This window comes from Styela clava, chromosome 10 (assembly GCF_964204865.1).
Source record: "Styela clava chromosome 10, kaStyClav1.hap1.2, whole genome shotgun sequence".
Lineage (NCBI taxonomy): Eukaryota > Metazoa > Chordata > Ascidiacea > Stolidobranchia > Styelidae > Styela > Styela clava.
This window is the reverse complement of record NC_135259.1, coordinates 1308574-1334912: the sequence shown is the minus strand read 5'-3', so window position 1 is coordinate 1334912 and position 26339 is coordinate 1308574. Positions and strand designations below refer to the sequence as shown.

Below are 26339 nucleotides of genomic sequence, written 5' to 3'. Positions count from 1 at the left end.
GGGTTGTCACGAAAAAAGTTTGAAGAACACTGTATTAAAGTATAATGCAAACAATAACAACTTGCATATTTATTGATAACAATTGGATGAGAATCCATTGTATATTACTTGTTTTCTATGACCAAATCTTTAAGATATTCAAACTTGAGAGGATTAGAAAGAAGTAAAATACCAAATTACTTTTGTATAAATTATGTATAGCGATTTGCAAAACCGTGTTAACGACTGAATTCAGGAAAATGTATAAATTTAACAGGATATTCAAGAAAATTGTTCAGATACTCCATCCAATCTCTCTGTTTTACTATACAGTGATAACTTGGTAGTTGAACAACTTGATACTCGAACAATTCGGTAGTCAACCAAAAAATTTCAGTCAAAAATGCTGCAGTACTCGAATGAAAATTCGGTGCTTAAACACCCGTGCGCGCCATCGAGTGTGATGATGTCACCCAAAGCCTGCATCTCGCCTGCCTCTTGACCATTCAACAACAGAGCGATGCTCGGAATTATAGAGGCCAAAACGAAGTAGTACAGGTATGCATTCTGTCACAGTAGACAATCTACATGACTAACACAAAAGCGGAATCGTTATAGGTGCATAATTTTCAATGACTTTACTATGTACACATTTAAATAATTGTTATTTAGTTTACAAATACTTGTCATTGTTACCTGGGGCAAAAAAATTTCGGTACTTGAACAAATCAGTAGTTGAACATAAATCAGGAACGAATTTGTTCGACTACCAAGGTATCACTGTAATCTAGATTTCTACTTACGTTTTGGACCATCAACCAATGACTTTGGTTTTGGCAATAAATCACTTGGAACAATCAAATTGTGTTTTCTGAACATGTCTTCATCCAGGCACCATCGAAAATTAGATTTCACTTAATAAATGAATATAAAAATAAAATTAAGAACACAACTTCTCAGCTATCCAAGTAAACATGCTTGTGTGACAGTAATAAGCAAAATTCTTGTAAAAAGACTTTCATTGTTTTTCACATTTTAAATTCCTGTTACCGTGACGTTCACAAAAAATGTAATGAATATTTATTTTATTTTAATCACTGAATAAATAACATTGATAAAATCAAAACAATAAGATGCCAAAGAAGGAGGGCTGTTCTGAATTTATAGGAAATAAAAATAGCCTCCATATTCTATTTGAAGTGGAAATTATCAATTCAACCTGGTGGCAATCCTAAATCTCTATAAATTTGTGGAGTCGAATCATTTGCTGCATGAAGAAGTGCTCGTTCATCTGCGGATGTTGCTCTCGCTCTTGCTTGTATGATGTGTTGTTCTAACATTGCGTATTGTTCAAGTCTTCTCTTGTGTTCTTCATGAGCCTGTATATAAACAACATATAATTAAATAATTAAACACAGAACGAAATCAATTCAGTTTTGTACCAGATACTTTTGTTTCTAATCCAATTTCATATAATTGTAAAGAGTTTGAGCAAATTCTTTTACCTTTATTAATTAAGTGTATAATCGATCGAAACAATATTCATGAAAAAATCCACCGTGCATTTTATAGATTGTGCGAACTAACATCCTACAACAATAACCAAAATTCTTTTTCAATATAATAAATAAAATGACCCCAATTGAAACATTAAAATAATTGTTATTACGTCAAAAGAATCAGAAATGTTGGATTATCTAATTTTGAAATAGGATAGTCATACAGCATAATTTTATCTAGTCAATATTCATGACATGTTGATTTAAAAAATCAACATTGCTTATTACATCAGTCTGAATGAATAATATTTAAGTGAAGACAAACCAATGTTGAACTCCATAACATTCCATAATATTATTAAGTTCTATCTATGAAACGATCTACGGCATTTGCATTCAAACCTATTATTTAATAATAAGATAAACATATTTGAAACGAGAAGTAAGACTTGATGATATAAAAACAAAGTATTAAAAATTTCACCTCTTTTAATTGTTTCGTGCATTTTTGGTGAAACTTACTACTCCCGTCACTTGATGTTGTAAGATTTCGAACAATGTCTTTCCCCAGAACATCCCTAGTATACAGATCTTGAAATGTACTTGCCAAAATATGGGAAACATCCTGAAAATTCATGGGCATGAAACTCAAAATATAAACAATAACTCGAGTAGCATAGAGTATCTAGCGAAGATGAGAGGTTTAAAGCAGTTATCCTTAATTTCAGAATGTCATCATTAAAATATTTGAATAACTAAAATTAATTTCACTCATTATTATTTAGCATATTGTCATAATATAATTCATTACAGGTCAATTTAAATGTTGAAAATATTCATGACTGATATAAGTTATTTATATGAAAAATGATAAAAACTAACCTGAGCACGTTCTGAGGAAGGTCTCGGATAAAACATTGAAGGTTCATGAACAGATGGTTCAGGTGTGATGAGTTTTGGTGTTCCAGGTGGCATAACTTCACCTTTGTCTGGCGATACAATATCCATTGTAATAGATAGACTTGACCAAATTGATTCAAAAAAGTTAATAAAACTAAGGGATTGTCTGAAAAGTAAAAATATATTGCTTCATATGTTTTGATCGCTTTAGTTTTGATAAAAGTATAAATAAATTATGTGCAATTGGTAAAAATTACTTAAAAGTAAGACAAACTCAGTACTCGTCCGTAAGTGAAAGTAAGAATTACAAGTCTGTAAGTCAAGGCACTCTCAGATAATATCCATTCGCCAATGATTTGGGGTCCGTAAAATATCTAAACACCGTAAATGCAAAAATTACGCCAAACAAAAACGTGATGTGAAAATACAACCCAAATTTTCATTTAAAAAAAAATGAAAGTCCGTCTTGCATGAACACAATATGTTACCTTCTGACCTTAAACGGCATGGAACATACCTGCTTAGTTGAAATTTTAGTATGCTTGATTTGAACTAAACGCGTGTTTCAAGAATTTCTTTCTGCGCCATATAGCCTAGACTTTATGTTAATTACATTACAATTTCACATCACATTTTTGTTAGCTACGGTAGGTCAGTAGCTGTTATTTCAGTATTTAAGCAGCTACGGCGTTTACTTCACTAGACCCATGACTTGAAATATATCAAATCATTATAGGTTATAGAAGCCGATCATCAATAAGGTTTCAATAACTCTTCATGAAAGTGATGAAATAAATCCGATCCTGATTTTTTAATCGCAGACTTGTGCCTCCGTCGTGTTTGTGGTCGTTGGCAAGGTTACCCAAGCTAGCACGCTCCATTAATCATGCGCGAAAGAATTATGGCAGGGCAAATCAATAAAAACGTATAATATCCTCATTTGGCAAATACATTGCTGCAACAGTGATAGTCAATTGAGAGGTGCTTCATTTGAGAATGTTGAGGCATAATGGGCGTGGTCACGTAAATAGTTATTTATTAATATGATCTGAATCACCTACCTGTATTGGCTACTGATCTGTTATTGTTCAGGATGCGGTATTATACCGAAGTTTCGCCACAAATTCATAAGAAATGCTGGCGAATGGCGAGTTTAATTTTAAGCGCCATCTGTGTAGAAGTCAGAGTTATTTTATTTGTTACTTCAAAAAACAAGCAATCAAGAACAACTATTTGTAATAAACAATAATAATAAATAAATATTGAAATGAAAGGTGCTGTGAAGGGCGGAATGATCCGTCATTGAGTCTACAACACCTGCGAAAAAGACATTTAGTCGGTGGCTTAATTATCGTCGATGCTTTAACGTGATAAGCTTCAACGTAGTATATCCGGGACAAATTTTGAAATAGTATCTTGTTTTTGAGGTAATGTCTAACTAAAATACAACAAAATACCTCTTCAAAATACGATAAAGACATTGAAATTCTTAAACCATTTCCTTTATCTCAGTGATTCCTAAAGTGTGCGAAAAGCCTGGGGGCGATTGCGTCTTCTCAAAAAGAAACGTAAAATACCTCTTAGGATCCTCTGATTTTAGCTTTGTCATGTGTCGCCTACCCAGGTGCCGTAGCGAATTTTATTTGATATTTCTTCCTTTAATTAATATGTTGTAATTGGAATTTTCAATTATCTGTTCAAATTATTCCTAGGGTATGACACGAATTTAAGTGTTTATTGGTAAATTGAATGCATAGAAATAAGTGATATCCATTAGCAGAGTGGAAGCCAGTCTGGGGTCTGTAGGGGTACGGGGGTCGTAAATTGTCGATTCTGATCCAACGAGGGAGAAGATGCATTTTCTTTTCCCTCTTTGAGACAAACAAGAAGCGGTTAAATTTTGAAAGCGATCTTCGAGTGACTTCTGTAGCACAAAGTGCAACATGCTTCAAACGGCTTCTGGCAAAAGGAGCGCAGCGCTGGAATTTATTCAACTGCGTTTCGCAATTAACGACGCAAATGGTCACTCTTTTAAACGCGAAGAGGCCCCCACCATTTAAAAAATCCTGGCTGCGCCTGATGGGTCTATCTGTAGTGACTAATTATCCAGTCACCTGTGGAATTTGCGATAATCTTTCAATATTGTTGAAATTTGAATAGCAATATATATATATTTATTTTAGCAATTTCTGTGTTTAATTAGCAATTTTCATATTTATACCCGCGCAAAGTGACCTATCTCTCGTGTCCGCTATTGAATATACGGTGCCACGTTCAATCAAATTACATCACCATCTTGTCTTATTCGATTGATATTTGTTAACCAAAGGAAAGTGCACTGTTTGTTTCACAAATAACCTGGCGCGTCAACGCTTTCCCTTCGGTGATCACTTTTCAGTTGATATATATATTAGAGATGTATCGGTATCGGCTAATTTTTCGGTATCGTATCGGCTAAATGAAGACCGATATTTCCTATACGTTTACCTTTTTGATATGATTCAGAATGTTTTAAAAAATAAGTTGGAATACTGATGTTTAAATTTTTTTATTGAAGGAATCGTGAACTATGAGCCATGCACGTCCCCACCACCGCGGGTAGAAACGGGAATATAATTCTGACACGTTCTTAGTTATATTTATTAGTCAAACGCACAATTTGGCTATTTTTACTGCCAAATTTTTATATTGACGTTTCAAATATTACATAGTGACTATGAAGAAATATATCAATCGAATATTAGTGGATTCTCTAATATGTAAAATACAAAATATGTCGTTATATTGGAACAAAATCTTGCGCACGTAACTCAATGTATCAATTTGATAGGATAAGTAGGCTAAACATTCATTTATTTTACCACCCTGGTAGCCAAACCTTATGAGCAGGGATGACCATACCCATCGACTATTTCGAATACATTCTAAAAAATATATTCGATACTGAAAGTCCGAATACATTGTGAAATCCCCCACATAAATACTATTCACTTTTCTTAAATCCAGGGACATAGAAATTAGGCTTTGATAATATTATCATTGTAAAGCAGTCATAAGGCATGTGTGATAAAAATGAAATTGTGATTTTCTTGCATCTAAGAAAAGAGACTTAATAAGCATTACGGTAATTATACCTATAAATTGTGGTGTTAACTGACAAGCACAGAAATAAGAGAAATTAGGCTCCAAGTTTCAAATCATAGAATATAATCGAAGTCTTTTTTAACATAACACGCACTTTTTAGCACTGTTATAAATTCTTACTGTTTATCGTCAAGCGCGAGTGTCATTTAGTGACTTTGGTCCAACGAAATCGTTGAGCTAAATTACGACATAATTATCTTTCTACATAGGTATTAAATGTTGTGATTCCATTAATTTCAATTTTGTTTAACTACACAATTTCCTCATAGATTCCATGGCCGCCCAGACTATCTCGAAATAACGATAATATTTGTAATATATTATGAAATAAGAAAATCAGAAACATCCTCGACGTGTTATAGGTATTTCTAGCCAGCGCTGATTGAAATCTTTTCATGTCGGCTGTAACTTATTGTCGCGACGCACGATTACGATAAAACACAAAACGAAATATATGTGAAATGTTTTCAATTAAAACGTGGACGCCGGCGATACGTTGTGTGGGCGATATTCGATATTCTTAAAAAAACGATATTCGAAAGTCGCGTTATTAAATCCCTGCCTATGAATTTTTTAAGCACCGAGATTACTACCTTCAGTGCACAATGCATCTAAATTAATTAATGCATCTGAATCCCAAACATCAATTTCTTATCATGTATTATATCCCTTTTTCAATCTGAAATAATGTGCACTATAAATAATGCTCAAACACTAGTGCTTGTATTTACATAGTATCGGTATTGGCAATATCCGCCGTTTTGTAATATCGGTATCGGCGTTTTTAGTAGGTATCGGTATCGGCGACAAAAGTGGTATCGGTACATCTCTAATATGTGTTGGGCCTTCGTGGCATCTGTTAGGTTAGTCAATACTAATAATATATACCACAGATATGGATACAATATACTCATACAGCGAGATTTTCTGGTTGCTATTTCTAGTCTCAGAAACCACTGATAAGATTTATAAATTTCTCGACCATCCCATCACGCTAATGGGGCGATTTGTGTAGGCGAACAGGACGAGATCATTCCTCGGAAACTTTCGAATGTATCAAGCTAGCCATACGGTGATAATTCCTAAAATGCTCATATTATTTTTGTATTATTGTTGTTTTTATATGGTACCACTAGCAAATCTTCTGCATTTATTATAAATATGTATCGAATTTTCGTATACGGCACTCTGAAGCGAGGAATGCCTAACCACAGCTTGATTGAAGACGTTCAAAATGGAAAAGCTGTTTATGTTGCTAATGGCACCATGGCCGAGAAATATCCGATGGTCGTCGAGCCTAACTTTGGGATTCCATTTCTTTTGGACAATCCAGGAGAGGGCAAGGTTGTAACAGTGATTTTCGAATGATTAAAATTTATCGTGTTTTTGAATTCATTCAATCAAACTTCATAGCATTTTATAAAATAAATATTTCGAAACAAATGACATTACAGTCAAAAGGTCAGCGAAGTAAAAAGGATCAAGTTTCGCCCAATTCGAAAAAAAAGGTAATTTTCAGTTGTATGTATATTTTATATCTTGCAGAACGTGGAAGGCGAAGTATGGGACGTAGACTCCAACATGTTAAAAAAGCTCGATGGAATAGAAATGCACCCCGAGTAAGATTTGTATCATAGGTATATATGCTGTTAACTCAATATATATATATATAAATTACGATATGAACGTTTCATTTTCGACTTGGCAGTTGGTATACGAGATTCGAAAAAGACATTGTTGTCAAAGATGAAGCCGCAGAGAGCAACAAGTCTGCTATAATAAAATGTTGGACGTACATTTTATGTGACTTCAGTCCAAAGTTAACAACCTACAAGTATCTATCAACTTATACAAATGAGGATGTTGTATACATTCCACCCAATGAGAGGTTTTTGAAGAATTTCGATCCGTGGTCAATGAAGAAATGATTTTCATGACCCGCATTCCCATTGTCAGCATGTTTCCATCAAAACTTGGGACTGAAGTGTATGTCGTTTCAAGCGTTATAAACGAATGATATGTGAGGTCACATTAATATAATTCGTTAATTCAAATATATATGTAGCAAAGAGATTCAGGTAAATAAAAGATTTTTAAATAATTTGTGTGGAATGTTTTGATATGCATGTGACAAGTGTAACATGTTAGTAGTGGGAAGCATAAATCCAAAAATGTTACCTCCTGAAGTATGCGCACCAAGATGGCGCACAACCTGAACTCAGGTTGTGCACCAGGTTAGGCGACATCTTGGTGCGCATACTTCAGGAGTACCCAAAAATGTAATGTGGTGGAAACTGTGATATGGGGCATTTTCCATGACTCTAGATCTGTGCTTTTCGACTAAACCCCAGGTTGTACCAAAGGGTACCGGCCATCTATAAAATATCTAATTCAGCGCCGCGATTCCTAGTGCCTGTGCGCAACGAAATGGAAGTGCTGAGACAACCCTGTATACATACAAAGTTACACCTACAAGAACGAATCTCTTCTAAAAGAGATTAGTTGAAATAAATCAATGTATAATGTTATGTCATCAACTTTGTATTATCATAAGAATAATGTAGTTCAGGTATATGGTAGATTGATTTAAGAACAGTGTTATTATAAATTTAATGACATAAACGCTTCTGTTATTTGTCGCATTAATTAATTAACTCGGCGAGTCAATGAAAAAACACGATAGGTCATTTCGTGATCCACGGGTCAATGGTTCGTCATCCCTGGTATAGTTAGGGTGTACGAAACTTTGAGTGAAGGTTAACTAAAAGCGTGTGGTATCGCAAAAAAATAATGACGAGTACTGTTCTAAAATATTTTGTCGTGCAGGAGTTCACTCGAAATATGAAGAAATTTATACCCACATCTCCGACTTCACACACGGTTATTGTTCTTATAACGTAACCAAGCGGCTCAGAAGAGATTTGTCATCAAAGTGACGTCATCATTTTATAAAGCAAAAAAATGTATTATACATTTCATGGTCTTCCGGCATGGGTTATATTATTGGGAAATGGATTCATATACGGTTCCATTACATTTGAACCCGTGTACATTTGAAACCACGTACATTTGAACCACGTACATCTGAACCCACGACAATTGCACCTGCATACTATTGCACGATTTGCACCTATGGACATTTTTTTGTTTTACGGATATTTGAACCCATACTAACCCTAACCCATGGGTTTTAGCACCCGCATATAGATTGAACCCGCGGATATACACATGGGTTCAAATGTACGGTCACCTTTATATTTAACTCCCTAATAACTATTTTGTGCATATTTAAAAATGCCACAAATGAGTTACTTAATATATATATTTAATATACATTTACCTCATAATGTGACCCAGTGGCATTGAATATAAACAACTTCTCCCGTATCAATTAGTCTTAGTGTCATATAAGAGGAATTAAACATAAAGTGCAACAAAGCGCCCCATACTCGACAAAGTTTTCAGAATGTATTATCATTGGAGTATCTTCAACCAAGTTATGCTTTTTCTTCGAAACATCAACAGGATGGATATAAATAAATGTAACTGATAGCATATGCAGTATATATATATATATAATTATACCTGAAATGATATAATAAAGGATGTTAGAGTGTTAGAAAAATATGTTTTAAAATCTAGTGCAAGTGAAATATCTTCGTCATGCAAAGCCATAAATTTATAAAGTAACTGTTTGCCAAGGGTGAATTTAATGTCCAGGATGTCCATAGTCTTCGTAGAGTATATTTACAAATTAAAATAAATATTTAAAATCAAATGATAACTCATTCAGATTGTTAGTAGATAAACTATACATCGAATAACAGCTTTCGCGGCCTGGCTCGGGTAATTACTGTTGAAGTTTTCAACTGTCGCACACCCTACATCTACTTTTTGTTGCCTACTTGGGCCAGCAACTCCACACTTGAAAATCACCACTCACGAACCCACATCTTCTTTAAATTAGGCACGTAATTTTGCATTTAAAATTAGGACTTCCTGTACTTGAAAAATGAGGTTTATGAGTTTTGACTAGCCAGGCTTGTACCTCTCCAGACACTTTATCTAGTGAGATCAATAGTTCACTATGTTGACCAGAAGCACATGATCAGTGCGGTTATTGAATAAAAACATTAGAGGAAATGTAGAGAGAAGATATTAATATCAAGCAAAACATCATTACTGTGTGTATCAGCTTGAAATTAGTACCTGTAAAACTATATTAATAAATTCAATCAAAAGAGGACATAATGAGGTATCAAATTGTACATCACAATGCAGCGATCGCATTCATACTTAAACATTTGCCTAAAGATAATGCGAATCACCGATGAATAAAAAGGGAGTCTCATGCCCAGCTTTGTTCATTGAAGCTCAATTGGATTCAGAAATAGATCCCGCGCATTTTTATATGGTTCCAAAAAATGTTATTTAAGTCACGAGTCTTTAAAAGGGTTTACTAATGATAGCAGTAAAGTAGCAAATTGAGCTCTATATTAAATGTAAAGCAAAATAGACAAAATAATTTTATCTTTATTGAAGTTCAAAAACAGGTAGCAGCGGAAAATAATTTGAAACGGAGTACAAATGCTATCAAGACAGCGAAAACCGCAGGCAAATAGACGTCACTAAACACTGGTCGGTCATTTAAAATTTTTTACCAATGGTCGTGCGAAAACAAAATTTATTCTCAATCGAATATACCTAACCTTCAAACGGAACTACATAATAAGTTTAACCAGCGTGAAGTCTTCTCGTAATATGCTCTTGCGACTTTTTCGCAATGGGCTTCGATACATAATTCGGTTAGTTCCGATCATGTTATGTTAGTCGTTGGTTCCGATGTATATATATATATATCTGTCTAAATATCTAGCGGGTGAATGACATACTTATTCCCTCAATATATTCCGTGAGCAGATGCTGTAAGTCCTAGGACCTAGGTGAAAGAAAGATGCTATAAAACTACAATATTATCAAAACAATTTTTGACGTTATTAGATACTTTATACCAGTGTTCACTATTAGCGCACTTTTTTGCGAAAATTGCGAAGCACTTTCGCAACTTTTTTTAGGGACTGCGAAATAGCACTTTTTTCCGATTTTGAAGAGAAATAGCACTTTTTTCCGATTTTGAATGGAATAAAAATTCAAAGTTAACAAATATTTTCGAGTATTAAGTTGACAAATAAGTAACATACTAGTACTTTTGTAACTCAATTCTGCATATCATAACGTTATTTACCGAAATTCTAACCTATGAGATGCAGACATAGGAGATAAAGCTTTTGCATTAACGGCAAAATTCTTGTTTATAATATGATTATTATACAAGCACACCGATTCCGCTTCTCCGGCAAAAAACGCTCCCGGGTGTACCAGATGTTGGAATACTACGCAGTGCGTTTCTTTGAACGAGAGTGGTCATGTGACTATCAATGATATCGATGAATTCAAAATTACTATAAAAGTGTTAGTAACCTGTTATAGTCACTTTGGATGAATTGTGACCAAACTGCACGATTTTCAAATCAGACGAAACTTTTAGCAGCATGTCACAGATTTGCAAAATCACCAAATTCACAAAATACCATTAAGTACCATTTTATTGTAATCACACTGTTGAAAGGAGGTAGCATTTTCCGGAATTTTGCGATATTTACACAACTATTTCTCATTGATGTGCGGACGGGTGGGCAAAATTCAATATTTTTTTGAATCGAATATTTTTAAGGAGTACCGAAAAAACGTGGTGGAACATTAAAAAATCGGCAACAAAGCCTTTTTACTGGTTAATTCCGTTGTAATCGCTAATTGTTCTTGTCACCGATCGTTTTGGGGCGATATCCAGGTTTTGGGTAATCTATATTCCCGCCCTCTCTTTTTTACAAATATGAATTCTTGTGGGTCGGCGGACATCGAAGTTTTATATTTCGGGTTTACCCGTTCGTTCACATCGGCAACAGCTGTTGAAGACATTGAGGACTCAAATTAACATTTGCGTTGACTTTAATATTACCTATCAAGATTTGTAAATTTACCGTCCCAATTTTATGCGAATGGTAATATTATTGTCCATACCGTGATGCAGATATTTATTAAGACGATAATTAACTTTCTCATGTTTTTCTATGGTGATTAACTTCGCAAATCTGAAATTGTGCCAATCCTGAATGTTGATTTAAAATAGTCATTGAATAATTCGGCAATAAAGGCATTTCTGGTGGTCATAAGACGAGATGACGTTAATGAACAGCACTTCTTTTACAGGATATTTTACGTATGCGACTTAATGCTAAAAAAATTGGGCTCGAGTGCTTTTTTTTTTCGAGTGCTCGAGTGCCTAATAGAGGTCAGGCGCTAATTGTAACTAATTCCCTCAAGTTTCAACGTGTTTTCAACAAAACAATACCCCGGCGATAATTATAGCTGAAATGTTACCGAGCAATTCACAATTTTATTTATGGAATTTGCAAATTCACCAGTTTCTTGACGATTTTGATATTGTCAAGCCCTAATTATTAGTGCAAAAAAATACTCCCCTTTTCCGCGGCGGTTTGACGGGTTCTTTGTTCCATCTTCAGAAAGTTCTGACACGGGGATATAGAATACTAAATCCAGAGGGTTGAATCCCTGTCCACTTACTGGTAATTTTCCGTTTTGAAATGCGTGAAACATTCTCTATTTTAAATTAAATGACGTTTGCGGGCTAGAGTTCTCCCCAAAAATGATGTGTTCCAGACGTTAGTTGAGACGATAGATAAAACATTAGATTAATAATTTTCGTGACGCCCCGTTTTCGAAAATACAAAGTTATATCGCAAAAAATGCGTTATGATACATTTGGAATGAAACATTATTTACGGTTAATTCAGATCATATTTTACTCTAAATGACACCCGGTATCCGAAAATACAGTTGTATCTCGAAAAATGTGTTTTGTTACATTTGAAATAAAACATTTTTGCGATTAATTTAAATCATATTTTACTTTTCACGACACCCGTTTCCGAAAATACAAGGTTATATCGCGAAAATGTGTTTTGTTACATTTAAAATAAAACATTTTTGCGATTAATTTAGATCATATTTTACTTTTCAGGACACCCGTTTTCGAAAATACAAGGTTATATCGCAAAATGTGTTTTGTTACATTCAAAATAAAACATCTTGTGATTAATTTAGATCAAATTTTACCATTCACGGCAACCCGTTTCCGAAAATACAAAGTTATATCACAAAAAAATGCGTTTTGTTACATTTATTTTGCATACTCAATAAAATACATATTTTCCCTAATTAAGGTCGTCGATGAATCTGATCCTGTCGTTCAAGCTCGACACACGTTTGGACGAGTGTGGGGCGGTTTTTTGGTCGATAAATTAAAAAGTTGCCACACCTTATTTGTATAACGATAATAACTGAAAATTAAGATTTTATAATAGAAGTGAATTTGTCTCAAGATGGTATTTTACTATTCCTGCCCACAGAAAATAAACACGCTGACAGGCTTGGTTATAATTGATATTCGTTTAATTTATTTTACACTATTAATAACCGCGCCACACCAATTGCGACCATATAAATTGCAGTCGCATCGGTATGGACTGTATGTTTTTGGCGCTCTCACATTAATAATAATTTTCAACAAAACAATACCCCGACGTTCATTAAAGCTGAACTCGTTACCGAGTAATTCACAATTTTATTTACGGAATTTGCAATTTCAAGATCTCACTTGACGATTTTGATGATGTCATGCCCTAATTATTACTGCTTAAATGCCTCAAAAGACAACAAATGTTATCATTTTCGACGATAACAGGCGCAACAATTCGTAAACGAGCCGTTGTAACGGAATTCGCGATTGCTTTTACCTCTCTTGTTTACATTTTTAACATCCCGCCGGCCATGTATGGTCGAATAAAATGTTCACATATTCGAAACATGACTTGGCCAAGGATAGAAGGGATCACTAGAGAGCTAATAGAAAGTACATACGCGAGGGTATGATATTAATATCGAGAATATTTGTGAGCATATCACAGGACGGAAATATTTTGCACCCGGCTGATTGTTGGCAGAACAACGATACGCTAAAGTTAATTGATCGAATACGGGGAAGTATTTATTCATCATCTCACTTGCGAACATCGAGGTTTTGGCGGAATTGTACGATCATGTTGTTTTTCTTAAATAATAACTTTTTCAATAAATGTTCATTTTACTTTTGCGCCTTTATTATATGTCGGGTTTTCATTTATTTTAAATTCGAAATTGTCCGAAATACTCCAACAGGTGTATAAGTACGATAATAATAGTACTTACCAAAGTACCTACCAGGGAAGTTTAATACACACGATGTGTAAGGGGCGTCCTAACTCCCGTTTATTGATAATAAATTTTTTTACATTCTGCTTAAAAAACAACGGCAGTCATCTCACGTAACTCTCGCGACCAAATCTTTTTTGTTTTGTATGGCATCGTCTTGGCGACGAATTTATTGCGGACTGAATTTTAATTGTGTTTGGGGATAAGTTATTTTCTGTTTGTTGGTTTCTAAACTTTACAAACTTGGGTAGCAATTACTATTAATGTGAGATTTGTGCATATGAACGATTGAATATCGCGAATGGATGTCCGATATCTGAGAATGCGTATTTATCTTTCAACATTAATTTTCAGGATATCAGCGTTCATGTGGTCTAATAATAATTATTTATCAAATGAATTGGTATTTCGATACACTCTCAAAATTATTTGGGATCCACTATCATATCATTCGTTTATTTTTTATATTCATGTTTTTCTCAAGAATCACCTTCGTTATATTTAGTGTACCTTCGCAAAAGAAAACTCTTTGGTGTCATCGTTCCTATTAGTGTAATTGAAATATATGGAAACCTCGGGCAAGTGGCGTTGTGATGCGAATATTTGATACTAGGTCAGCAGCATTACAAAGAGTGCTATTTATGAATGCTGAAAGTACATGACATTACTAAACATTTTGCCAATATATGATGTTTTCTGCCCGATTTAAACTGACTCACACGCCAACCAAGGCATGTCGACATTTAAAAATTACTTGTCTTTGGGTAAGCTCTGAAATAGTATAATATAAATGTAAATGAGAAATTAGGTTACGCTAGCTCACGAAACGGAGGATTTTCAAAGTGATCTTGTGTAATACTTCGGAGAAAAAAGTTTGAAAGGAAAGTAGGTCAACCTATCTCCTAAAACAGGGGAGTATCCTGCCTAATATTTCGGAGGGAACGTAGGTTAACCTATCTTTTAAAACAGCGGGTGGCGACTTTCAAAGTGGTTCAAAATCACAAATTAATAATTATCAGATTAGGTTTAGGGATAAATCGAAAAGTTGAATTTCCAGCGCATCTAACCCTAATTAGTTGATTGCTATTTATATTTGGGGGGGATTATTTTGCAGGGGATTTGTACAAACGATCCACCCTGTAACTACTATGGTTTCCAGCCTGCCTGGTGTCTGTTAGATGGAAGGAGTAACAAATGTGAAAGTCTTTGCTGTTTACGCGAGTAAGCAACTGACACCGTGATACATTGCATGAAAGTTTTGTCCGCGGCAGGTGTTAGCAGATGTCATTTCATTGCCAATGAATTCCCTTGTATTAATTAAACATAAAGCTTCGCTTCGCTCGAATAAAGAATTCGCTTAAAGGAACTCGGTTAACGAAAACGCTTCTCTTTAATTCATAATATTAACCGGAGGAGCGCTTTTTCGAGTATCTATGCGGTTTTAAATGGGTTATATGAAAAGCTAGGGCACCTAACTTGTTAAAATCGGCAAAAGCACTTTCGCACTTTTTTTTCCGACTGCGAAGCACTTTCGCACTCATAATTTGCTTAGAGTTAACACTGCTTTATACACATATTTAACAAGGGAAGACCTAAACTTTGATATTAATTTTGAGAAACATCAAAAATTTGCAATGGAAAATATAACTTGCTTTGTGCACTGGTTTTGGCAGTCCATGTCTAAACTAGACTGACTAAAATGAATTACATTGTCGTTCAAGGATATCATATTTCTAACAATTCGTTTGCCGGAGAATTTTTGTCTCTATCGCGATTCTAGGACAGTTTCGTGCACAACCGACATTTGTGTGATCCAAAATGCATTTTGTCAAAACAGGTTATTTTTTTAAATATCCAAACCATAATAAATTTGGTCCCGTAGAGGGGTTAATATGCATGGGGTCATCTTTCGCTACATGCTTTCACATCTGGCAGAGCAAATTTTCCTTACAATGGTGAAAATGGTAAAAGTCATAGCAAATGAGCCAACAAACTGCAACCTTCAGATTTGGTTGTAATACACTTGATCTTAAGGATTGGTTTTTCAGGATACATTTATAAAGCATATTAAATTCAAATCATATTACTAACCCCGGCCACAAAATGCAATAAATAACACTAGTATGTTTTATTACAAGTTATACTGATAAAACCAATTTTGGGTGATTATGGGAAATGTAACAAATCCAATAATAACTCAGACATAGTTAGAAGCATGAGACTGTGTGCCACATATAATCCAAATTTTGCAAGAAAAAATTCAAAGCTGTTACATTTTCGGAGAATACAAACTCTTCTTTGTTGATTGATCATAAAGTCCAATCTCAGCTTCTATATTATTCTACTGATATTCATAATAACCATGCTATTAACTCATCACTGGGAAGGATGAAAAGCAGAATGAATTTCACATTTAATGGGAAGATCAATTTGCATGAAATGCAACAATGAATTAAATAATCAGTGACAATTATTCTAACAAATAGAAAAGGCAAAATATGAAACATTGTCAGATACTGTAATGATTGTGACAGTAAAAATCTACCAATTGAAGTATTTCAGAAAATTTGTAATTATTTGGCAATATTGGCAAAAAGTAAAGTCGTGAAAACTTCGATATTTTTTATTCAACGAATGAATGAATTGAATCTGCAATTCTGCTTTTTCCAATGAACATTTTTAATGAACAAGAATGAATATTCATTTTGAACAATGATGACAAGAACAGATTGTAATTGTGTAGAAATATTAAACACAAGGAAACAAACGATCATGAAAATGAAAAAAAAGAAAACACTTCAGTATTAAGTTAAACTTTTGTGAATTCAATCACATTTACCAACCAACTCCCATACAAGCATTTCAATTCAATTGGTGCAATGTGTACCACAAGCAATATTAAAAACAGAAACATAAAATCGTACAATGTATGATTTCTAGATTCTTGACAGTAAAGTACTTGTGAAATGACTAGACAATTGTCACAGCTGGTGTATAATTTTGAAAAGAATTTGATTCATCAAGTCTTTTCAACCGATGTCTTAAACCGTTCTGATAACCACCGAAATAGTAGTATTTTATGTGAAACAATAAATGGACTGCATTTTGTTTGAAAGAAGTTTATATTCAATCTCTATTCATGGCTATAAGGTATGGTTCAGAAATTCAAACAAATGCAATCTTCAACAAAAACTTTTTTCAGTGACCAGGAGCCTTGCATGAAAATTGCTTCTATCAAGATATATATTAGTAACCGTAAAAATACCCTTCAATTATGCTGGCTACCTAAGTTTTTATTAAAGCAAAAAATGCAACCATCATTCCCCAAAAGCACTCTAATCAAAAAATATTGTGTTATATATATATGAGACTTATGCCTAATTGCCTAGTGATAAAGTGGTTCCAAAATATAGCGATTGCAAAAACAGGAAAATTCTGTTTGTGAATTAGGGAATGAAAAAAATAAAACAAACGAGAAATCTGATGTCCAACAGATTAAACTGAACAAAGTCCAGAAATTATTAAGGCAGAAGAAGACTAGAATACAAATATAGAAGATTTTGATATTTCTAGAATATCCCTCATAGACACATCACTAAGTAAATCATGAACTACACAACACAATTAAAATACTAAATCTTGACATTTTTGCACGAAATGACCAATCAAACTATGAGTCATGACTTTTTTTTACTTGTATCATCTCATATTTTTCCGGTTTAAGATTTTATCAAGCTCTCGAAAAGCACCAATCTCGTAATCGGCGTACAACAATGAATCTTTAGATTTTGTAAAATTTTGAATCGATAACTAAAAATTTGCCACAGACAAATGCAATAACCATATGGCTCAACAGTCAACACGTTTACAGAAAACTTGACTTGAAATCAATTTGCAAAAGTGTGAATAACAGTCATTCTTTATCTGAATAGTTTATTTGGGATAGCCCTTCAATGTTTTCATTTAAACAAACTTCCAATGGGGCATCGATTTCTAAATCTTCCAAGATCCCCAGAAACAAAATTCACCTACAATGCCTTCACGCCTTCATTTTAAATTAGGAGCAAAGCCTAAAACTTCTTACACGAAATTGAATCAATCATATCTGACCACAAAACTTGTCCTTAGTTCAAACATATCTACCGGTATGTCATTTTTTGAACATTGAAAATCTCTTATTTTGAGTTTGTTTGGCGCATTCAACCATAAGGATAGTCAAGTTACTTTATTAACCATGCAATGAAATCATAAAATAGGTAACAGCATTCAGAGTTCACCAACCATGTCATGCCAATGCAAAATTGCTTCAAATTCCATGTTTATTTAAGAACAAAAATATAGGTAAAATCAACCTATTTGTTCCACGTATAAAACTGACCTAATATCTCATTCTGTATCAGTTGTTCTATTTTTCTTTTCATTGCTTCCAACAGTGGACTTCCTTTTCCGTTTTCTTGCGATTGGTTGATATTCTGTTTGTAGCAGAGGTAATTCATCAATATGATTTCCTATTAGATTTGAAGGACTATCTGCTGGTGATGGTTCTGAGGAAGTCTCCTCTTCCATTGGTGCATTAACCAAATCATTGACCATTGCCACAACTTGGGCCATTTCAAATTCTGCTTTCTCAGGGTCGTGATCATTGCAGGTATCAAATTTATTGGGAATACTAGGAGTTAATTGATTATGTACATGAGAGCCACAAAATGAGTTTGGACAAAAGCTGCAGAAATACTGAGCACGCCTTCCACACCAGTCACAGTGGTGACAAGGGCATTCCCATTTTCCATAAGGAGGTTTTTCTATATGAAGACATTCCAAGCAAAATGCTCTCAAACATCCCTTAAAATCACAACAAACCAGGGTTCCAGTTTGCCTGCAACGAAAGCAGAAATCATCATGTTGAGGTATGCTATCCAATCTTCGTGTCCTGCGTTTCTTTTTCCTTTCTCGCTTGATGCCATCAATCTGGGCCTTTGGTCGAACACCAATAAATCCACTGCAATTTTTAGATCCACACACACACTTGGTCTTGTCGTTACCCAAGCAATCAAGGTTGTAGTTGAATGTCAATTCCTCTCCCGGCATTATGTCACGAAGAGCAAAAAGTCCAACTCTTGTATCCCCGTTCACCATCCACTTTTGGGTTTCGCAATTTGGCAAACAGCAGTGGTTCATAAACCTGGAATAATTACCTTTTGGGCCCGCATCAATGATTCGGTCCTTGTCTATAGTTAACATGTAGAAGTTTGTAACATTATCCTTATGCGACTGCTCAATACGCCTTCGACACTCTTCTTCGTCCACAAGCTCACCCACATACTCATTAACGAATTGGCCCTTTTTGATGAACTCTTTCGTCTTTAAGCCCCAGCCACCCCACTCTGTTTTAAATATTTCTGTTGGAGGATATTCACACTTCTGGAACCTTTGATTTTCACATCTCTCACTTGCTGTACAAACCGCTGGGTGACATTCATACATCAGCATACGATTGAGACATTCTGAATCCTGACCACAGGGGTGATTATCATTGCGCTTGCATACACACTTTGCCATTTGACTTAAAGGAGCAGAATATATTTGTACATTGCCCACAGGCCTGTTCACCTTGATGTGTTTGTATGGGGCTGGTTTTTTGTCGTTTACAGCGATCTTAACTTCTTCCTGAAGTTGTCGTGCTGCCATTACTTGAGCAAAACTTTCCTCCGCTTCTTGAAGAGCCTTTTTGAAAACTCCACTGATGCCACGAGAGCAGTGTCTATTTGTAGCACCATTATCTCCTTCTTGATAAAGAAATACCCTGCATTTGCTAAGCCAGAAATAGTCATTCGAGCCAAAGAATCGAACCACAAACTCTCCTGCGCCATGCTGTAAGCGACAAATGTTGTCAGGTACGTCATTGGGATGGGTGACCTGGCCAGGCCACCACCTATAGGTTCCCAGTTTAACCCATATAATGTCATCATACAGTGGACGGACACCACAGGTGCAATCAAGACAATGCCAATCACCTTCTGGAGTTTTATCCAATTCGATACATTCTGCATGAAATGCAGCAGGACACGTTGCACAGCAAATGAGTTCCCCTCCTTTTGAGCAGACGAAGCACCAGCTAATGTGAACAGGATGGTGGTGATTTAGTGTTTTTGAAGGCTTGAAATGTTCTGGGCAAACTATGCTCAGTCCACCCAGAAGGACTGATCCTGCCGCAAGGCAATCATCCCCAACATGATATGAAGTTGGGCATCGAATACACTTGAACATCCTTGATTTATTTTGAACTTTCAATTTTTGGCTTTGATTTCCACCTCTCATATCATCCACTAATGCTTTGCTTATGCAAGTAGCACATGAATGAGAAGGGCACCTGGCAGAAGGACCACTTACAATATTTTTATCTCCGACATCAGAGATCCCTTTCAATTTGTAAATTTGCAAACAAGTTGAATGAAAGAAACGACCACACAGGGCTACCACACAGCGCTTCAAATCACCCAGGCCATCACCATCAATGCTGGTTTGATTGCAAATAATGCACAAATGAGTTTTATTTACACAATCTTTGCAGACAAATGGATCACTGACATCATAATCTCCTAAACATTGAACATGGAAAGATCTATGGCACAAGGAGGTACAAGAAACAACATCCCCATTTTTTTCACATAAAACACAAATAGGCCCTTTTTTATTTTGTGAAATTGCAAGGGATCGTGACCGCAATCGAACAGCTGGAACAGGTGATTCACTCTTTGGCTTATTTAAAGTTACTGGAATAGCAATAATAGACTGTGGCATGTTTGTTTTGGTCTGATCAGAAATAGCTTTCACCTCTACGGAACAGTCGCTCGGGTGAATAAAGCGTTTGTGCTGCCCCAATGACCTTTTGCTTGCAAACTTCTCACCGCAAACGTCACATGGTACATCAAGTTCATCTGATGTCAATTTTTCAGAAACAGAGTTATTAGGCAAACATTCAATAGGAGAAATATTCGGCATTTCGCCTGTTTTAGGCTGCCTTTTACCAATCACTTTTTTTCCGTCTGAGTGTTTTTCTTTGCAATGATCACGCATGTCAGCGACAGAAAAATAAATGTCTTGGCAGTACATGCAAACATATGATTTAGGTGACTGCTCTTCACCCTGTGCATGTGGCATAGTAGATGAATTCACTTTTTTATTTCCAATTACGAGTTTTGAGTAATCACTATTTGAGGAAAGTTTTTGGATTGACGGAGAAGCAGTCTTCTTAGGAATGCCAGTTTTTTTCTTGGTCAAAGAATCACTTGTAATGATGTTAGATTTTTGCTTTGGAGTTAGCTTTGTGATAGTTTTTTGACTAGGGCTCACATTACCAATTTTTTTCTTTGTATTGGGAGTATCTGCTTTGGTAGAAGATTTTTTTCTAACAGTTGAACCTCCATCTAATGGTTTCCGTGGTATTTTATTAACATAATCAAAAGTATACTTTTCTAGCCTCTGTTTGCTTGTGATCATTACAGCCAATGATATTTCATCTATAGCAGCATGCCAGTTATCATGAAACCTACTTGAAATTTCAACCTTAGGAGGACGTTTTTGCGTTCTCTTCGCAATGCTTTTAACTAGATCTTCATATTCGTCTTTGTTAGAAAACTTGAAAACTCTGGAATCATTCACCCATGCATGTTCAGGTGAGTCTCCGAAAAATTGTACATGATAAGATCGATGTGACGATGTTCCACAGCCCATAAGTTTGCTATGCACACCCAACTCTGGGTCAATGCTTACCATGCATGGCCACAATGGATGTCCGGTGACAAATGACCAAACTAGTTCACCTTCGAACCAATTAATAGGTCGCTCTACAGGAGGGAGTTTTTCTTTCACAAGAACGGCCACAGGAGTTATTGGTTCAACCTTCGCAGGAAGCGATTCTTTACGCTTTCTTTGCCTAAGAGATGCTCGATTTGTTTTTGGACAGACAATCTCAGCTAAATTTTCCGCAGTTGCATGCTTGTCCGAATCAGCATATGCCAAAGCCTCTTCATTAACGTTTTCAATTCCATCTGCTGGTGAAAGGCCCATTGCAATATCGCTTTTTTCAGGCTTGATAGGAATAGCTTCTTCATTTTTGATCAGATTGTCTAAGAAGTTTTCTATATTCTCAGCATCTCCAACATCACACTCTTGTTTCACACTTATATCAAGATTTTCACCAATATTCGAAACAGCACTAACTCGTCCATTCGCAGTTCTAACTGCCATTTGACTCTGGGTGTTTTCATTTTCTATATCGCCATTACAATGCCCGCCAGTCCTATCAGAGCCACCATGTGTAGTGGAGCATTTGGGAAATTGATCACCTTCCTCCGACATCGCCCAAACTTAAAGGAAACCGTAAAAACGCTCTCTCTCAAATTCACGATTAACGAAACTTGTGGAAAAATAAACCAACAACCGCAAGGAGTGAAGGCGCTTGATAGGTCTTTAAAACGCATCTGCCTTGTACAAAAAATTAAAAACAAAAATTAAGTGAATGTGCAATTTTTTCCAAGAAAACGTTATGTAAAATTATTTCATCACATTCTCACAAATGCATGATTATAATTACCAGCAGAGTTAAGCAAAACGTAGCGGAATAAACTGACCGATATACCAACTAGTTCAACCTTTGACATTAACATCAGCGTGGAATGAATATCGCGCGTTTTCTTAAAACTATTCACACGCCTCAGTAACTACAACGTAGTCGCACGCCGATACGGCGAGGCTCGGGATCGAGTCCTTTTACACGAAATTTATATCCAGCATGCTTGGACAGGCGTCTGTCATTGATAGATCGAATGCTCACTTTCACGCTCTACGGGCGAGGCACGGGATCGAGTCTCCAAAGTATCTTTTCACACGAAATTTGTATTTATCATGCTTGAACATGCGTCTGTCACTGATAGGTCGAATGCTCACATTTACGCTCTGTAAATAAATACTATGAACTGAAAGAATTCAATTAATTGCTTATAAGAGTCTGTGGATTTTGCATCAGGTACACAAATCTGATGTTATACCAATTTTAGACAAAATGGGATCAACATGAAGGTTATACACTCTGTCTACTCAAATTCAGCCGTCCAAGTTAATAGATTTCGCACAATTGTAATGACAGTTCGAACCTTTGAAAAACTGCAAGTCGATCGATTTATCTAGGAAAAAGTCAAACACTATTGCATCAAGTTTTCTACCATTGCAACTGCTGCATATTTATTTCATTAGCTCATCTTATAATACGGATTCAAAGTACGATTTGGGAGTAAATTCACGAATATGTAACTGGCAATTTCCTGCCACACTCTTTGATTCGAAATATTGTAAGACAAATAGGCCAAAAACAAACAATTTAAAATTAATAGAGAATACGAAAAATCAAAGCAAATCTATCGTATTTTTACCATTGGCCAAAGAAGACGACTTCCATTGAGTTAGCCAGCGCTCGTTTGCTACAAAACTGCGTTCAATTAACCCTCAAGGTCTCGCGAAAGGAACATTGTGTGGCCTGGTTACATTGAATTTAAGTTTTGTTAAATCAAAAAGTTGCATCCTTTTCTTGATATTGTAAACAGCAAGAGATAATGGATTTACAATCCAATCACATCTTGGAGGGGAGGGCTTACAAGATTGATTAAATTTATGAATTCTGAAGAAATGTTTGTTGAAATTCTCTAGTTCTAATAAATTCTACACAACATTACCGCAAGCCCTAAATTTATTCATCAACTCTGTTACTTCGCAGAATAAAATTGATAATATAAATCACAATTCAACTTTGGATAATACATAAAAAAAAACAGTCATTTCGACAATACAAATTTATAAAAACACAAACAAACAGCAATAATTTCAAACTTTATTTTTTTTTTAAATTAGCTGAACATCCTGGTGCCGACCATTTTCAACGCCATACTGTGGTTCACGCACGACACTTCACAGTTTATGTTGTGATATGTTCGTAAATAAAAATTTAAAGACCTTACCTGTTTTTCCCAATGCGTTTCTCAATCAGTAGAATCATTAGCCATCAAAATTGTTTCATATCACCCATACAACCATAGGTATTACGACATCTTTAGAAAACAGTTAACAGTTCAATCATCTCATCAGCCGCCGTAATTATGCTCACTCAGTTCATATAAAATATATATGTTGTGTGAGGTGTACCTTCCCCAAGTATAAGAGCAGTTTACAAATGCTGCGTTATTATACGACAATATACATAAAATAATAAAAATATACCAGTAAAATTCAAACGATATATACGACAAAGATACGGTATAGCGACGATATTTCCAAAAATCAGTTAGTGATTATGACAGGTTCATGTATAGGGTTAAGGTGTCAAAATTTATTCCGGTATAGGTTGCCAGTTGATACGTTTTTACAGAACAAATTACGAAATGAATTTGACGTAAAGATTTGCACGGGACACAGACTTGACAATGACTAGCATTCGATAATACGAAAGGCTTCAAAAGAGGTCAAAAATCACAATTGATATATATATCCAGGAATCAAGAGAGACAAATACTATCAAGTTTCATTCGTTTATTCTGCTGTTGGATAAATATGCAGTGAATATGACAAAAGAAATATGAACATTAGAGAATCTAGCACAATTAGCTGGGCAATATTGCATGATATTTATTTTCGCCATACACAAGCATTCTGAATTTAAATTGGTTTACTGATTATTTGTATTGAATGATCTAGTTTACAAAAGTGAGAAGCCAACGAAAGAACTGTTTGAAGCTTACAAACAATAAAATTATGCTGGGTTGAACATGTAAAGACAAATTACAGAAATAACTTGGTAATATGTGTTTCGTATTCCTAGCTTATTCGGTTTGGAGAATTCAATTTTTATTCCGAAACCAGACGACAGTCATTTTCAGAAGAACGGTCGTCAATGAAAGTGGGCGCTAAAAACGAACGAGTCCTATCTCTACTGCTCTATGCAAATATGCAGGGTAGTGCCGGGTATTTGAACCACCCAGAAAGTCTTTCATTTTGATCGCTGAATATCCAGTTTTGTTTAAGGTATTTTGATAGCTGAAGGAGTCTCGAGCTACTAACGCATATTTTGATCGCTGAATATCCAGGTTCGTCTAACTAAGACAATAAGTTATTTTTGATAGCTGGAGGAGTCACGAGCTACTAACGCATGTGTGACGTATTGAAAGCACAATGTATTGCAATAACTATAAAGGACAGTAACCGTCGGATTTCGGGTGTTAGCAAACCTTTCTAATAAAGATAATACAAAGTAAATATATTTGCACAACATAAAAAGCGTTACGAGTAAAGTTAACAGCTTTTTGTGCTTGATCCGCCAGATAGTGGACTTAACTTGAAATCGAAAGTACGAAATATGTGAGGCAAAACTGGACGATCATTTTTAATAGGTTGATGATGATGGAAACTGGAGAAAGTTAAGCTCGCATTCCTTATTTTACAGGGTCAGCTATTGACGCGCGTTTAAGTCAGTCCGTGTCCATTTATGGGTCTTCGTCCAGCTGAATCCAATAATTCAAGGCACTCGAGAGTCATTATTCGTTTTAGCGACTTGCGAGATTTGGTGTAGATTAGGCCTGATTACATGTCCGCTGGAACCAGTCTGGCAGACTATAAAAGAAACTATTTCACGCTTCAGTGAAATTTCAAATTAAGCCTTTCGGTCCACAACATTGAACTACCCATCGAGGAGGTCTGGAAGTTAGCTGCACCGCTCTTGCTCAGTTGCCATAATTCGCCGTTACGCACGTTGATCGAAGGGGTATGGACCTTTCCCCGAGCATCGACTTCCTTGTTTACTTCGTGACATTGGCCAATCAGCAAGATGCAAAAAGTGACGTAACAATGCCTCCTTTTTGCATCCGCTCAGACACTTTTCTCACTCAGACAGATTTTCAAGCGTGATTGTAAACATTACCTCGTTTTCGCATTTTTGAACTCTATTCGTTAGTTTTCAGTTGTGTTTTGGGAACTTGAATAAAAATCAGATAATTCAATGATCACTCTGTCTTTTTAGGAGTTTTAATTTAATTGCAGTGATAAAAGTTAGTGTAGAAATAGCTGTGATAGACTAGCCTGAAATTCTTTACCGGTACTTTTAAAAAACAGATTGTTGTATGCGATGAATCATAATGATGGTTTGGAACACATACCCCATTTTACAGGCGCCAACTCACAAAAGCACTCTTAAAATAGCTCTGACAATTTTGCAATGGTAAAGTATAGGGAGAATTTTCCGAGGGTCAAAGGTCGAGGAAAGGTCCATGGAAGTTTTTTTTTCATTTCTGATAAATGATGTTCCTTTTTTCAAAAATAAAATTTAAGCTAGACAATCACAAGTTCAATGCAATCGTCTTCCACATCTATTCTGTTGCTGTTGGACACAAATTTGAAACACCGGTACCTGGTACTATGCCGCTGCCGCGTAAGGACATGATA

The 26339-nt window shown here is 35.4% G+C and overlaps 3 protein-coding genes across 3 annotated transcripts in view; 1 reads left to right on the top strand and 2 right to left on the bottom strand.

Moving 5' to 3' along the window:
* The window catches only part of LOC120337589 (deleted in lung and esophageal cancer protein 1-like), a 67884-nt gene extending 41671 nt beyond the window's left edge, over positions 1-26213 (bottom strand). The window contains exons 1-5 of the mRNA XM_039405425.2: positions 23867-26213; positions 2361-2544; positions 1963-2103; positions 1199-1358; positions 783-893 (exon numbers count right to left, since the gene is read on the bottom strand). Of these exons, the coding sequence (XP_039261359.2) occupies positions 783-893; positions 1199-1358; positions 1963-2103; positions 2361-2544; positions 23867-23904 (634 nt within the window). The 5' untranslated portion in view covers positions 23905-26213. The remainder of the gene's footprint in view (positions 1-782; positions 894-1198; positions 1359-1962; positions 2104-2360; positions 2545-23866) is intronic.
* On the top strand, positions 6644-7605 carry LOC120337593 (putative gamma-glutamylcyclotransferase CG2811). Its single transcript, XM_039405430.2, has 3 exons — positions 6644-6866; positions 7068-7141; positions 7231-7605. The coding sequence occupies exons 1-3, from the start codon at positions 6684-6686 to the stop codon at positions 7448-7450; spliced, it is 477 nt and encodes a 158-aa protein (XP_039261364.1). The 5' UTR covers positions 6644-6683; the 3' UTR covers positions 7451-7605.
* LOC120337590 (histone-lysine N-methyltransferase NSD2-like) lies at positions 15967-22507 on the bottom strand. The gene has a single exon (XM_039405426.2). The coding sequence runs from the start codon at positions 22212-22214 to the stop codon at positions 18240-18242; it is 3975 nt and encodes a 1324-aa protein (XP_039261360.2). The 5' UTR covers positions 22215-22507; the 3' UTR covers positions 15967-18239.
* Positions 26214-26339: the final 126 nt, after the last annotated feature.

Coding starts and splice junctions, on each gene's coding strand:
- LOC120337593 (XM_039405430.2), top strand. CDS start 6,684: ATGTATCGAATTTTCGTATACGGCACTCTGAAGCGAGGAATGCCTAAC. Junction 6,867..7,067: donor ACAATCCAGGAGAGGGCAAG/GTTGTAACAGTG, acceptor TATATCTTGCAG/AACGTGGAAGGCGAAGTATG. Junction 7,142..7,230: donor GGAATAGAAATGCACCCCGA/GTAAGATTTGTA, acceptor TCGACTTGGCAG/TTGGTATACGAGATTCGAAA.
- LOC120337590 (XM_039405426.2), bottom strand. CDS start 22,214: ATGTCGGAGGAAGGTGATCAATTTCCCAAATGCTCCACTACACATGGT.